General features: G+C 35.3%; 1 protein-coding gene across 2 annotated transcripts in view; it reads left to right on the top strand.

Annotated features, from left to right (window-relative positions):
• Positions 1–15,114, top strand: part of LOC123553831 (calcium-activated chloride channel regulator 1-like) — a 38,228-nt gene extending 23,114 nt beyond the window's left edge. For both annotated transcript variants that reach the window (XM_045343501.2, XM_045343500.2), the window contains exons 5-13: positions 621–759; positions 2,140–2,246; positions 3,583–3,807; positions 5,946–6,248; positions 7,265–7,474; positions 10,581–10,845; positions 11,411–11,566; positions 12,512–12,739; positions 14,429–15,114. In XM_045343501.2, the coding sequence (XP_045199436.2) occupies positions 621–759; positions 2,140–2,246; positions 3,583–3,807; positions 5,946–6,248; positions 7,265–7,474; positions 10,581–10,845; positions 11,411–11,566; positions 12,512–12,739; positions 14,429–14,823 (2,028 nt within the window). In that variant the 3' untranslated portion in view covers positions 14,824–15,114. The remainder of the gene's footprint in view (positions 1–620; positions 760–2,139; positions 2,247–3,582; positions 3,808–5,945; positions 6,249–7,264; positions 7,475–10,580; positions 10,846–11,410; positions 11,567–12,511; positions 12,740–14,428) is intronic.
• The last annotated feature ends 1,337 nt before the right edge of the window (positions 15,115–16,451 follow it).

The following is a 16,451-nucleotide window of genomic DNA, read 5'->3' as shown; positions in this document are numbered from 1 at the left end:
ACATTTTTGACGCAACTGAGACGTCACTGGTATAAAGATTTGTCAAAATCGATAAACTCCATTTGAGGCATGGGCTGCAGGTGCAAAATGACTTTTTCCAGCAATGTCGACATGTACGAAAATTCTATCGCAAATCATTCATCGCACTTGAAAGTTAGTCGACAGACTAAAAGGAATACGCTAAAATATCCAGAATATCCTTGCTAAGAATGCCACGTTTAAGGCACGATCTATGCCATAAGGCAATTGGCATGGTTGACGCCGGACTTTCATGTCGTGAAATTGCACGTTGTATGTGCTGTTCTCACCTGACAGTCATAAAATGGGTTAGGAGACATGATCAGACAGGGTCTATGAGTAATAGACCGCGCACAGGCCATGAAAAAGTGACGTCGATATTGTATAAACAGGTAAAGAGGTGTATATTAAGTGGTAAATTTTCAATGACGCCAAGTATATAAAATGCAGTATTGGAGAATGTTTTATTAATAAATAAAACATACAATATAGGAGGATGTAATATTAATATATAAAACATGCTATGTAGGCGGACATTATATCACTATATAAAACATGCAATATCGAAGGATGTTATATCAATCGTGATTTGTTGCTTTCAGTTGTCAGACTTTTGTGACGAGGATGTTCCAACGGTAAAGAAAGAACACCGACACGACAGATTTGCTCCAACAGAACAAAATAAACAATGCAATTATAAAAGTGCTTGGGAAGTTATGAGAGAACACACAGATTTCCAAAGTATGTATATACGACAGTTTTCCTCAGCATTCTTAACGAAATCGTCTGTAGTATAATCTATTAGATTTTCTGAGAGGGAGTACGTTCGAAAGGGTAGTTACTTATTTTCCAACACCTTGCTATCTCGACCTACTGCGGAATTATAACATAATAATAAGAGATAAAATTATTATGCACAAAATATTTTAATTGCGAAACATTACTTACTTAAAATACCACACAGAGACCAGCGTATTTGAGGAAAGGTGTGAACATGTTGAGAAATGGATTTTTTTATTATAATTAAGTATTAAAGGCTCTAGATTTTGGCTAAAAATAATCTTTCTTTAAAATTGAAGTTCGGTACTATTATTTGAACATTAGAAAATTAGTTTTTGTTTCAAAACTATTTTAAAAATGTTAAATCCAGAAAAAAAGATACCGCGTCGAAAATCAAATCAAGACTGCCGCGGCAGTAGAAACCTTTTCCGGTGTCGTGCTGTGGTGCTGTCGTGCTATCGTGACAAATAGCGCTATGGAAGATTTAATGTTCAATGAAGGGATAACGCATGTTTTGTCGTGTCAAAACATCTGCAGAATTCCAAGGTTGGTTGGTGCCCGAGCCCGGTAGCATAAAGCGTAAAAACTGATAAATGAATACGTTGTCTCTCAATGTCATTAGATTTATACGAATTATGCGGGAATGTCCGAGTTGTTTGGTTTTTTACGTTGACATCATTTGCTTTTGAATTATCCGTTTTAGGGCCGAATGACGTTTACGCATGCAAAGGAACGCGCATATATAAAAGGTGTTTTAACAGCTCGTGAGCACGACACGAGAATCTCTCTGTTAACACACATTTTCTCCATCTAAAAGAGACAAACAAAGCAGTTTTATGCTAGAATGCGCTTTAAATATAGATATTTGCAATCGAGGCAGTTTGCCTTGAGTAAAGCGTTACAAATTGCTTGTCGAGTTTCGTCACAAAACGTAGTAACAAAATCTGTAAAATCAACTAATTCTCAAGTGTTTCCGTAATATATAGTCTGACAGTAATTAAGTTTGAAAGATTCTAAGAAGTATAGCATTAATTTCCAGAAATCTAAAAAGATTTCTTTTTTTGTTGTCGGACGGTCTTTAGGTCAATGCCTTTAAAATTTCGTTTCACGTGAAAATAAACATTTCAAGGTAATACTGAAGCAATTTGCAATTGACTACTGTTTAATATCTAATTTTGATGCAACATATGCCAATCTCGTTAGCTGATTTTATTCGCTTTACTTCTCTGTTTATATACTAATCATGAATATCACTCACGCGTATGTACTTGTTTAAACTCCTTATGATGCCCTGTTATCTGTGACACACACTTATAACCTTTGTTGTTTCTTTTATTGCAGCCGCGACAAAACTGCCACCTTCCACCAATACAGTCCCCGAATTTGAGATAATTCAGGAGACAACGGGCTACCGTGTATTTGTTCTCGACATCTCGGGGAGTATGGAGGTAATTTGTTTTCCTGGATCATATATACATCAAGTTCAAACACAGCTTTGAGAAATCTGATCAGCAAAGTATGATCTGGTATGAATCAGATAGTAAGGTTTTGAAGACTTTGGATAAGAAAGATCTTTTTCTGGTATTAGAAAGTAATGCCAAGGATGACATAAAGCGCAATGTGTTGTAAGCACTTTTCACACGTATTTTAGCAGAAATGCAAAATTAGCATGATAACAGGGTCGTGGGCTCAGTAAAATGTTTCAAGTACCCTTTCTAGCACTATACAATGTAGCTACTTCCAGATAATCACCGATAGACTGGAGAACCATGTTCATATCATACCTGAGGAAATCAATTTCTTGGAAAACATGTAAAGTGCAATTCATGACCAATCCGGTTGGTAACGTATGGGCTACATATATAAAGGATAAGTGACTACGTTTTCATGCAGTAGGAACGCCAGATTGTTTCTTTAAATTAATCAAATTGGTGTCTCAAGTTGATTTGTCAGCCTAAATAGCTGCGAATATAATTTTGTTGGAAAGAGTACTGGAAATAAAGTTGGAGATCTTTTAGTTTTCTCGAAAAAGCCACCGGAAATATAGCTTTTTCTCTCGGCATGTTTCTCTTATATTTCGCATTGTTGTTTTTCTTACCACATGGCCTGTTTCTCTTACATTTCGCTTGGTTGTCCGTAGTACGTACTGTAAGTCAATACTTCGATATACAAAAATAATGACTGGAGCACATCTTCAGCCGTATGCTGTCCTTAGTAATAATTTCTTAAATTAAGAAAAAAAAAATAAAGATTTTTTTTTTACCCACAATCGTAAAAAATCCTTTCCATTTGATCCTAGATCAAATGTTATCAATCCGATTTCTCAAAGTAACGATTCCACATTGTGATACAGCTGCCGTTATAAGTCACTTCTGGATTTGTACTATTTACAATGTTTCAAAAGTTGCAACCGTTCTTACAATCTCACATGTAAGAAGCACCGACAAATACTTTCGACAAATATGTCTTTCTCGACCAGTCCTTAAATTGTACATAATTACATCAGTTTAGTTGGGAATGGTTACAGCCTGAACTTACTGGAATATAAAAATTACAAAAGTATCAATAAAAGGATAACAGGAAGTTGAAGTCAGTGTTAAATCCTACTGACTTATGACGTCATATGTTATAATATTAAATTGTCGTAGATAACTTGAAAATTACGTTACTGTGAAAAATTAGCGAATTGATCAGGCATGCATAGGGCTTATTAGACAATTGGAAGTAAGTTAAAGAAAACTACGAATGCAACAGAAAGTTATGTTCATAGACATCTGTATTCAGGGAAGCCGAATGACAACTCTTCGACAAACTACTGATTATGTCATACAAGAACTCATTTCAAAAGGGAGTTGGCTTGGTATAGTTTCATTCAGTACAAACGCTGCAGTAGAAAAAGACATTATCGAAGTGAACACACAGACTGACCGCGATGATCTAAAGAATGCTGTACCAACGAAAGCCAAAGGTTGGACCTGTATTGGGTGCGGATTAATGGAAGCAACAAAGGTATCCCATCCTCATTTTAATACTACTTCAGTAGATGAAAACTGAAAATTCGTCTTATTACTGTGGTAACAATAATTGGCACACATGTGCAATTTCTTACCTACGTTTTCAAAGTTAGGGTAAAAACACAGATGAACGTTAACACCATATCTCATCTTCTATTTTTTTTACAGACAATGTTGGACGGTAGGGTGGAAGTTATCATCATAGCAAATTTGAATTCTGTTTAAACTTCCTTTAAAATGATCTGGTAGGATAATGTAAATGACTTATGAAATATTTTCATGAAACAATGTATTTTAATAAGGAAACTGAAGCAATAAATTGTAATTGACATACACTATGCGAATCAGTTGCGGCTTGATCGGAACTTCAATGCATTCTTCTAAATATCACGCAGACGAACCAGTACAGTGAGTTTAAGACCAATTTTCTTAGTTACTAACATTTAAATAAGAGTCCCCTCACGTCCGGTAATCTCCAGAAACTTAATCGGTCGGTGATGTATTTAAATGCTTCTGATGTGCCTCCTATGATTTTTTCGGAGGCGTTTATGATAATTCGTAGGATATAACTGCCATAGGAAGTATAAATTATTCTTTCAGAAAGAACAGAAATAAAACTTGATTTTTTCACATTTCCATCTTATACCATATCTACACAGTCACGTACACGCGCGCACTCACGCACGCACTCACACAAGGAAAGAGAGACTTCCTACACTTTACGAAGAATCACCACATCACCAGCCAAATCATAACACTGAATATACTGCAGCATTGCATTCGTAAACTATGCTCTCAAAACATTTTGTGGGGACAAAATTAAACGTTTGAAACTGAATCATACCGACTCAAGAAAACACTAATAGAATGCGATTTTGGTAGTTCTGAACCGCTGAAGTGGCATAAAGTGTACAACTTCTAAAGTTCATAGGAAGCAAATAGTCGGTCGCTACACGGAAAATTATTGTTCATTCGGTCATCGAAAAACATTCGGTGATTTTTCATTTGCAGAAATATAAGAAATACGTAAGCTTTCCTGACCTGCGTCTTTTTTTTTCATACTAGATACAACTGTAACGGACCGTTTAGTTGGTTCGTGTCTCGACTAGGGATAATTTCATCAAACCGACCATATCTTGGCACTTTTCCCGCATTATCATCATAAAAAACAAAAACATCAAATTTTTGTTCGTAACACTTAGCACATAACAAAAATAATTATGTTCCCAATGCCCCTAAAGAAATGACCATATTAAACATAACCGGAATCACAACAGAAGCACTTCCATACATAACAGACTACATATAGGTCTTGGGATTACCGGCCGTGCCCCAGTACGGGTGCTTTACACCAGGCACGCTAGGGTAGCATTTGGAATTAGAGCATCTTCTTTTTCTTTCCTCGTTATCCAAAAAAAGAATTACAATTCATCTTGAGGATTTGCAGACTATAAATGATTTTTTTCCATTTTATTTCATAGTGTATGAGTTTAATACAAAGTTTGAAGTGTTACTCATTTCAATACCTCTCATGAGAAAATGAAGTTAATAACTCGCTTTAATGCGTTCTCCGCTTCCTCAGGATCCTCTTGAAGACTTTATTAATCATCACAACAACAGTCCTTAAGTGCCATGTTGCAGCCGTTAAAAGTTTACCTGTCCTTGGGCACTGTGTCGTTTTATTTTCTGGTCCCTCCGGATCGTGGTGCCCAATCAATATTATATGTATGACATATGAGTTCCACTTAAGTCTGTGCAAAGGGGCGTGAGAGTTGTTGTACACATTTCGTTTCCTCTCATAAACAGACTTGGTTAAAATCTAGGCTGCTATCAATTCGCTTGGTTGCGTCGTAAAATTCCAGAATATTGTGTTACAGATATAATTTGAAACAGGTTTTTATTCAGCTGCATTAAATCTTTCCTGAATTCCCATCAAATCGTGTCGAGTTAGATGTCAGTACATTAACTAAGTCTGCAGTGTATTTATGTTTTAATTGATTTACTGAACATTAGTAAAGGAAAGGTAATCTGACAACAAACATGATATACATGTAGTGAAATTTGTTTGTAGTATATCTTACATAGCTGTTTGCTTAAAATTATCTTACATAGCTGTTTGCTTAAAATTATTAGATATTGAAAAGACAGCTCGGCAAAGCCACAAACGGAGAGATTATCTTGATCTCTGACGGGGAGAACACCCCTGAACATGGCGATGTCGATATAAATACAGCACGCCAAGAAGTTATTGATGCGAAAATAATAGTTCACACTATAGCTGTATCACAACAAGCCGACACAACACTTGGCGACATTGCAAGGGAAACTGGCGGTAGATTTTACACGTACCTGGACAAGGGAAGCATAAGTCTCGTTGGTGCTTTCTCTCAAGCACTCTCTAGTGGTCTTACATCAGCAGCCAACCGAAATGTTATGGTAAGACATTTTGTACCAACTGAAGTTTTTATTTAAGCGTGAAATGATTTATATATGTTGGCAAATCCCGCCTAGGCATATTTGTTCCCATGTTGTATTAACATATTATAAATTCTCACATACAAATACGTATATTTCTCAATTTGGGGCCGCTGTAGCAAGGAGTTTGGGGCCACTAGTTTCGAATAAATTGCCTTCGCCGGTGTAGGGTATAAATTTTCTGTAGGTTTTCAAATTATTTCATGGGAGTAAGACAAGCTTACTATACTAGCTTAGTGAAGGTCGGTGGTTCTATCAAGTTTCCTGGCCTGATATAGTTGCTACATTTTTTATTGTCAGACGTTTTGCAGTGAATACAAAATATAAGGTTAAGCAGCAGTATAATCATATGTATGATAAATGAAGCGCCATTAGCATTACTTGTATATAACGCGAATATCTTGAAAACAATACCCGGGTAATGTTTCAAATTAAATACTGAATACGGTAAAATTAAGAATTACACGGGTGGAGTTTAAAGTTTTAAGTTTGAACGGCAGGACCTCTAATGTACATCCTCAGTCAAACCAAGCCTGCTAACAATCTGCTTCGTTGCATTCTATGCTTTTGTAGGATATTTCTATAAACTGACGAGATGATAAGACGGATGTTTGATAGTTTCTCTACTTGACATTATAAAGAGTTCGGATTCCGCATTAATAGGATACGAATACATTTAAAATTGGACAAACATGTAAAGTGTCACCCCAATATACAGCAAGCTTTAAATATTCAAATGTAGGTGCATAAGCTAATTTATACGTTTCAAACCTACACCTTTATCTGCAGCTAGCCATTCTATCGGACAATTATTGCTTTGTATATTCATTCGTATGAAATTGCATCTTCTCTGTTGAAACAACTGATATATTATTGTGTTGGTATTTGATGTAAGATCATGTTCCAAAGCACTTGAAATGTCAGCTAGTGTCCATGAAGATTGCAATGATATGTTTTTTTGTATTTGTATCTAACAGCTATTATCGGAGAAGAAAGATTCGGTACAGTCTAAAGTTAGCAGCATTGATTTTGCAATAGAAGACGGCCTAGGAAAGGATACTGCATTTACTTTTATGACCCCAGTAGACAGAAATATACAACTACAGCTCAATGGACCAAACAATTATACGCAATACCTAGAGACGCATGGAAATATTGCAACATTGTCTGTTCCAGATATTGCACAGGTATATTCATGGACTCACTTCTTATTTTAATTTAGCCGGCGGGAACGTTTAAATTGATATAAATATGTTCCTGCTTTAGGTAATCCGTTTTTATTGTTTTCTTTATCAAGCGTTTCTTCTTTAGTCTTTCTAGGGCAAGGACTAAAAATGTTACGGAAATATTTAGGTGTAAAATAAACTTAGTTTCCAACCATGAGATGAGTCTCTCTAAACGTAACTAGAGCTATCACTAAAGGTGATGAATGCACTGCCCGCACGCACTGACACAGTACATTGCAATTTGAAGCACACAATATTGCATAATTATGTGGATTGTATACTAGCAACAAAAAACAAAGTCCCAAAACTCTGCAGAATATTTATCTAAAGGAATGTAACATGCACTACGCACAACTAGGGTTGATCCTAATCACTTGTGTGAAAGGGTTCGGACGATTAGGCACACACATGATTGCATATGCATATGCAGACTGAATGTACATAGTATGTTAACGAAAAACAAAGTCCCATAACTCTGCAGAGTATTTATCTAAAAGAACGTAACATGCACCATGCATAACTAGGGTTGGTATTGGTCACTTGTGTAAAATTTCATTAAACTGTGTGCAAGGGTGCAGAAAATTAGGCGCGCACAAGATTGCATATGGTATGATATGCACTTTATTTCACAAAATCTCACAAAATATCTCTATTTCTTCTCTCTTTCTACTGTATCTTTCAACCTTATAGTACACTTTCTCCCTTTCTATTGAAATTTCTCTATAAAAACACAGAAGTAATGTGAGAAAGGAAATTGTTATATATATATATATATATATACTAATTCATTGATACATGTTTCTATATAAGTTTAGAAATGTTATGTACTTGTATTACTTGTTTTATTTACTTTTGTGGAATAAAAATGGGGAAAAAAGAAAAGATTGCATATGATATGCAGACTATAATATATTATATACATAGTATGTTAACAAAAAACAAAGTTCCATAACTGCAATTTTTTTTCTGAAAGAACCTAACATGCCCCAGGCACAACTAATGTTGTTACTGATCACTTGTGTGACGTTTCATTAAATTATGTCAATGGGATGAGGAGAGATGGTGCGCACAAGATTGTGCCTACGGACGGACAGACGCACTGACAGACAACCTGAAACCAGTACAAATATACATATTTTTATCGTTTTACTTGATGCAGAACCTATACCCGGTTACAGTTTATGTTGTCCGGTATTTTATTGTTGCACTTACTAGACTACTGCGTCAACTTATACCCAAATACATTGCGCACCAAAGCTATTCTATAATAAAACAAGAGCTGTCGAAGGACAGCAATGCTCGACTATTCAACAGCCTTGTCGATTGAATGAATACGAAAGTCGAAAAAGGGGCATAATTTAAAAAAAAAGAAATAGGATTATGGAACCTGCATAGTGCTTATCAGCTCATGACAGTGGACAAGTGCGTGAAGTTTCAATCCATTCCCATTAGTGGATACTGAGATACCAGCTTAAATACAAAAACTTAACCAAACATTTCTATGTTGAAAAAGGGGCATAATTTTGTAAAACAGCAAAATAAAGTTATGGGACCTGCTTTGTGCATGTCAGATCATGACAGTGAACAAGTGTGTGAAGTTTCAATCCATTCCAATTAGTGAGTACTGAGATACCATCTTACATACAAAACCTTAACCAAAAAATTCTAAGTGGAAAAAGGGGCATAATTTTGTAAAAAAGCAAAATAGAGTTATGGAACCTGTGCAATGTAAGTCAGTTTATCACAGTGAATAAGTGTGTGAAGATTGATTCCATTCCTACAAGTGGTTACTGAGATACCAGCTTACATACAAAACCTTAACCAAAAATTTCTAAGTCATAAAAGGGACATAATTTTGTAAAAAAACAAAATAGAGTTATGGAACCTGTGCAATTTAAGTTCAGTTTATCACAGTGAATAAGTGTGTGAAGTTTCAATCCATTCCCACAAGTGGTTGCTGAGATACCAGCTTACATACAAAAACTTAACCAAATCGGGACGCGGACGCCGACGCGGACGCCGACGCAGACGCGGATGCCGACGCATGGGCGAGTCCAATAGCTCTACTATTCTATGAATAGTCGAGCTAAAAATCACAACCAGAAAACGTAAACGCTAAGTTATGTGTTTCGACAAATGTGAAATATTACGTATTTTTCACCTCTTAGTAATGATTTAATTAAATTTGAAGATGGCAATGAGGTCAGACGTTTTTTTTTTTGTTTCGATTACTCGATTTGATAAATAGGATAAATATTCAACCTTATGCACTTCGTAGATTGAGCGAGCAAATGTATGTATTTTACACGATAAATATCCATAATCTATAATGTCTACACTATGGAAACACCAAATGTGTTCTATGTATCATCATTGATCATTTTTACAATAGTTACATGTTTTATGACATTAGTTTCATACGTTTGTATATACGCAAATTGACTATATTTATTAAGTATGAGCTCCCTCGTTCCACGTAATGAAATGTTGGAAAGTCATATAAATTCAATTGATTTGCATTTGAAATTCATCTTCTAACCACATGAAACAATTTTCGTAAGAAATAGGAAGAAATGCCCCTCCCCCAGAGATAGTCTGAAGAATGTATTCGCCATGCCGTTTAATTGATTGATTTGAACGCAAAAACGTAATATGGCGTTACATAGTAGATAGTATGCAAACATAATCAATCTATACAAACGAGGCATGCACAGACAGTACACAATGCCGTTTTCAGGTGCGAAAATTGTTAGGAACACAGGCTGCATATCATTCATTATCGTCTGAAAATAGAAAACTGAATCAAGCACCGTTGATATTTCAATATGTTTGATATTACGGAATATAGACACATAATCCTTATAATACATTTACAACTTGCTTTCCACCCCGAAGGGAGTACTTTTGAAATTTCATTTTACTACAGGTTACAAAAACTAAAAAAATGATTGGCCTTAATGCTATAGTACAAGTAAGTATATATTTACAAAGGAGAATTAAACACCCTTGCATTATATCTTTCTTTGAGAGAAATCATTTGAATCATTTGCATTGTCTCGTAATATAGGCAGGGGAATATTCAATGACAGTAACAACAGACGAGATTCCAGGAACTGTTGAGTATCATGTAAAGTCTGTTATGACGAGCGACGATGTAGTACGAGTTACATCAATGTTGTCGACCAATAATATCGATTTTTCCTCTGGAGAACTACCAGTCATATTCGCCGATGTTTCAAAAGGCTACCTTCCGGTACTTAATGCCACAGTTTCAGCCATTGTGGAGACGGGTGTAAAATCCTGCGATGTCAGTCTTAAGGACGACGGAATAGGTGAGAGTTGTAATAACCTTCAGTTCTTTTAAAACATCGTAACACTATCAAGAATTCGAATTATTGATACTAAAGTTAGCTTTTGGCATTGAACATGTTTCCTTCGACGTTAATATTAAACGATAAAAACTTTAGAAAACATATAGAAAAGTACAATACTTATCGAAGTGTACTTATTGCTCCCAGACAAATGAGAAAGCAAACAGAAGAAATTGATCAACTAATAGTATGCCTTATATAAGAACTTCATGTAGATTCTTCTTTTCTGTGGCTGCTTGAAACATAAGCTGTTGACAACCCATGTCTTGTGATCGCATTGTATTTTGTATTCAGGTTGAACATATTTCTTTTGTATTTGCACCGTGAATGTTTTTCGCATTAACAAAATGGAACTTTAATCTCTTTTCACAATGAAAAGTCTTATTGTACACGTGTAAAACTATATAACTTTTTCAACCGGCACGAACTACATTATGATAAAAACATCGAAATTATGTGTAACTTGTAAGTGTTTTAATGTGTAGTGGGTTTTATCAAAGTTGGTTACTTTTGATTTTACATCTAGATCCAGATGCATTTGTCAATGATGGAATCTACTCGGGGTATATATTCCCAAACTGCCTACATTCTGGTCGAGTCAACGTAAAAGTGAACGTGAAAGGAAGTAAGGGAGAAACAATGATTTTGAAAAGTGTGACTGGAGCCGCGAATCCAGTTGAAGGTGTGTAATATCTTGAATATGTAACACACTAAAACATATCATATACACCTTATGATGGTATAAATAGCTTTTATAACGTTCTTTGTAATGTATTTGAAACCACATTTAAGATGAAGTTAATGTACTTACAAAAAATAAATTAAACACGCTGGGAAAAACAAATATAGGTTTATTAAAATACTTTGTAAGCGTGATATTTGAACATTAAATGTGCTTAATGACGTTTTTTTTCAGTTTGAGAAAATAATTATCAGTCTGATTAAAGTTATCCTTCTATCCAAGCATACGGAATACATACAGTTAAGAAGTTCAAAAACGCTGCATCTAACTAACTTTTGAAAAAAATATGTTCAAAGAAATTTTATTTGTCTACATATGTATTTCATATTTAATAAATCCGGGTTCAGACATACAGATATTTGATTGCTGGAAAGGCATATCGAATATTCATAATAGCAGTTATATCAGTTAAACTATGATTTCCAATTATGGGCGAGTTTGAGTTTATTATTACGTTACAATTAACGTTCGTAGGTAACGTTATAAAAACGTTGACTTATTGAGGTCGCATGAAATTTCCTGCATTTTAATGTGCCACAAATATTTCCAGTAACTCCCCAGTGCTGAAATGACTTAATGATTATTGGTCTTGTGGAATAATAGCAAGTTAGGACAATTTAGAAGAGCATGTAATTATTGAGTTTGTAATCGACCTGAACTTTTCATAACATTTTATTTTTACCAATGCAGGGTATGGATTAGATAAATTACAACACGAGCTGAAAGTGCTCATGAGACAATGGTCACTTCCGCCACCAGATTTGATCGGATTTAATGAATGATAATAATTATAATTGTTTATAAAAATATTTGCACATAAGCTGCATGATAAAAAAATCTTCCATAAATGATATACTGAAATTCTAATTTTTTGTTTCGTTTCAGTTGATGAGAAACCTGTAATATATAACAGCTCTTTTCAACGTGTGGAAGTTTTGGAGGAGTTATACGTTACAAATTATAAAGATACCGGGACATCAGATGTCATAGCGCCTGGAAGAATATCTGACGTATCATTGTACCATATCAGGAAAAAATCGACATCCCAAGGAGAAAGTCGAAATTTCACTGTAACTTGGACGGCAACAGGAGATGATAAAAACATCGGTCAAGGTTTGCTAAACTGAGGTTCTCTAGACTCTAAATTATGAATGAACACCGTAAATATAATAGTTGTTTCTTTATTATTGTGTCCACTACACCGATATTTGGACACGAAATTGATGCTTATGTTAAAGTTTATACATTTAGTCTTATTTATTACATTATTTCCTTGTTGTTTTTTTGGTTTTGGCAAGTAGTACGTGCATTTCAATATCAACTGGCATCGTTTTATCTATTTTCATAAACTGTTTTCTCAGTGGTAATACCTGCTGTCTTTATAGTAGGTCGGAGTTTTTTGGTAAATTTATTAAGACAACAACAATATCTTTCTAAAGATAAGACATGATATTACAACGTCTGGCACGTTGAATCATTCTCAATAATCTCCAAAAGTCATCTTGAACTGTGCAGATCAATTTGATCTTGAGCAAATATCTCAGGAAGCTAGCACATAGACTTATACATTTTATTTCACCATATTATAGGCCATATGTTTACTTCCGACTGCGAGAAGTTACATTAACATCTACATTACTAGAAAAGTTTTTATTCGCAAAAATGTTAACATAATTCTGATTTTCCCATTGACTCCTTAAACTTGTATGAAGTCCAAATTTTTCAAATCACTCTAGCGAAACATCAAGTACACGACCCTGTTTTTTTTTGTGGATTTTTTTTAAATATATTATGAAGTTTTGAAAAATCCACAGTTTAATCTAAGCATTTAAAAATGGTAGAGCCGTGTTTCAGATTTTTCTGTAAGGGTTGATGGAATTGGGTGGAACCCTTAAACATTCGAGTTGTGACCTTGACCTTAGGCTGGCATGGGTGAAGTTTGAATTCTGCACATTTTCTTGATAAGGGGAATGTTATAACTAAGTCATATTAAAACCCTTAAAGAGGATTTGAAAGGACAGAGCAGATATAAAATGACTCCAACCTTTGACCTTGAGTTGTGACCTTGACCATGAGCACATCGTCTTGATGAGGTAATCATTTGACCCAAGTTTCAAGATTACCATTCAATGGATTAAGAATATACAGAACGGACACAAAATTGAAGGCTCAAACCTTTGACCTTAAGTTGTGACCTCGACCTTGAGCCGAAAGGGCTGACACATCGGTTTTGCATTTTGTCTTGATGAGGTGATCATTTTGTCCAAGTTTCATGATTATCCTTTAAGGGGTTTAGGAGATGCAGAGCGGAAACGAAATAGGAGGCTCAAACATTTTACCTTGGGTTGTGACCTTGACCTTGAGCTGAAATGGCTGAATCATAGGTACTGCACATTGTTTTTATAAGGTGATAATTTGACCCTAGTTTCGTGAAAATCCTTCTAGGGATTTAGAAGATACAGAGCGGACACGAAATTTTACGGACGGACAGAAGGATGGACGGAGACCATTCCTGTAACCCCTACCACTCGTGGCGGGGGATTAAATAAACAACTAGGTTTGATTCTAATCGTTAAAGAGAAAAGCTATTAACATGATGTCATTTGAATTATTTACCGTGGCACTGCAAACAGTTTCACCTTTCAAAGGTAACGTTGCTAGTTGTATAAATTTGAACACAAAAAATGCAATTCATATTTTAAATTTTCGTAATAAATGAACTGTATCTTCTTATGAATGAATATTTATTGTCCTATATGAAATTTCAACATCGAAACTGTTACAATTTCTCTTATTTTGCAGCTTCTAGTTACATTCTACGAATTTCGAATGATTTTGAAACTCTGCTTAACGATTTTGATTCTGCTGAACAACTTGAAATGGGAAACGTTTCGTTAATTCCACAAGAGTCGGGAGAAACAGAAGCTTTAAAGATTGTTGTAGATGCCGAGCAGGCCTACACGGAAACTTCGTTCTTTGCTATTCAAGCTGTGGACGAAGCAGGTAACAAAGGTGACGTCTCAAATATCATCTCTATAGTTGTTGCCAAGGGTTATCGTGCGGCTGGAGAAGAAGGATCTCTTACTATTGAAGATGATAAAGATAATATTACCTCGACTGCAGAATGTAACTGCGGAATGAAATTACTTACAGCTGTACAAATAATTGTAAGTTTTGTGTATTGCTTTTGTTTGTAGTGAATGTCTTAGTAATACAGACACTTGAAATGATAAAAACAATAGACACTTACGTTTTCAGCAGTTATGTATCCACAGAAACTGTGAGAATTAGAAGTAGTGGCTCAAAAAGTCAAATGTTCCTTACAATATTAGTTCATGTGACTGATCATTAAGTTCAATGTTTGCCTCAATACACTATTTGTAATAATTATAAAAAGGAACAGCATTCTATTTATACTTTTGTACGCAGTTAAATGCTACATACTTTTACAGATATATGTTCATAAACATAAACACGGCCTGTATTCATGAACGTGTTATGTATGAAACTTTGGGTTTACAAGGTGCTTTGTAATTCTAGCATAAGCATAGATTGTGACGAAAATTTGCAGGAATGTGGAATACGTATGAGATTATCAGAGAACCATAGCAAGTGAACGTTATCAGGATTGTCTTTAACCCAGTGAGCATAGTGTAAATGATTTTCAATATCATTACCCTTGAGGTGCTGCATTACAGACAATGTGTATGGCGTCAATTTCAAATCCAATCGTAATAGTCTGTACGCACGTGAACCCCTCAGTGTTTGTAATGTCACCCAGAAGTTTCCGCACAGACCTCTGTGAACATGAACAATATTTTTTGCGTTCCTCATAGAATTGAATCGTCCAGGATTCGAATGCCGCCCATCTGTAACCGAACCTCTCTTTTCGAAAAATTATGCCCCATTTCGACTTAGCAGTTTTTGGTCAAGTTTTTATATGTAAGCTGGTATCTCAGTACCCACTAAAGAGAATGGATTGAAACTTTACAGACTTGTTCACTGTGATGATCTGACAGGCAGTACACTGGTTCTATAAATCTACTTTGCAGTAAAGATTGAGCCACTGATGTTTTCCCTTTCCATTATATACAAATAGGGGAAAGTGCCCATGCCCTAATTTGTACAATCTTCATAAGGGTTACCAGAAATATTTGTGTAAAATCTTTTTGAAATTGGCCGAGCAGCTTCTTACGATGAGATGTTTAAAATTTGCAGTGACTATTTACTTTCCTCTGTATTGACAATATTCGAAAAGATATAGAGCAGTTGTCCATACAGGTACATTCTCTTTGAATGTTGCAGGGGCATCCGTGGCCGAGTATTTAAGGTCGCTGACTTTAAATCATTTACCCCTCATCGGTGTGGGTTCAAATAAAATCTGGAAAGTAGATCCCTCGGAAGCACCGAGAACAAAGCAAACAGTGAAAATTGCAGACTCGGTCAAGCCTCACTCAGGGGTTTGAATTCTTTATGTGAAGAAGTCATCCGGATGACTTATAGAAGGCCGGGGTGCCATCTCGTGAGTAAATAATGCACGGACATCCACCATCAAAGCTGAAAAGTCACCATATTACTTATAATTGCGTGGGTATGACGTGAAACCCAACAAAATAAAAATAAATAAAATTAAAATTGCAAATAAAACCATTAAGGGAGGTGATAAAAACGATGGACTGAAATATGATGTCCGCTGTGTTAAAAAACCGGTTAAAATTACGACGTATATATGAGAAAACAGTTACCGAGGATAGTATTTCAAACGAAAGGACTTAATGCTCAGCAACATCATAAACACTTTAAAACAAAATAACAAGAAAAGTAC

Source organism: Mercenaria mercenaria, chromosome 7 (genome assembly GCF_021730395.1).
Source record: "Mercenaria mercenaria strain notata chromosome 7, MADL_Memer_1, whole genome shotgun sequence".
NCBI classification, from domain to species: Eukaryota; Metazoa; Mollusca; class Bivalvia; order Venerida; family Veneridae; genus Mercenaria; species Mercenaria mercenaria.
The sequence above is the reverse complement of the archived record's forward strand: the minus strand, read 5'-3'. Positions and strand labels throughout refer to the sequence as shown.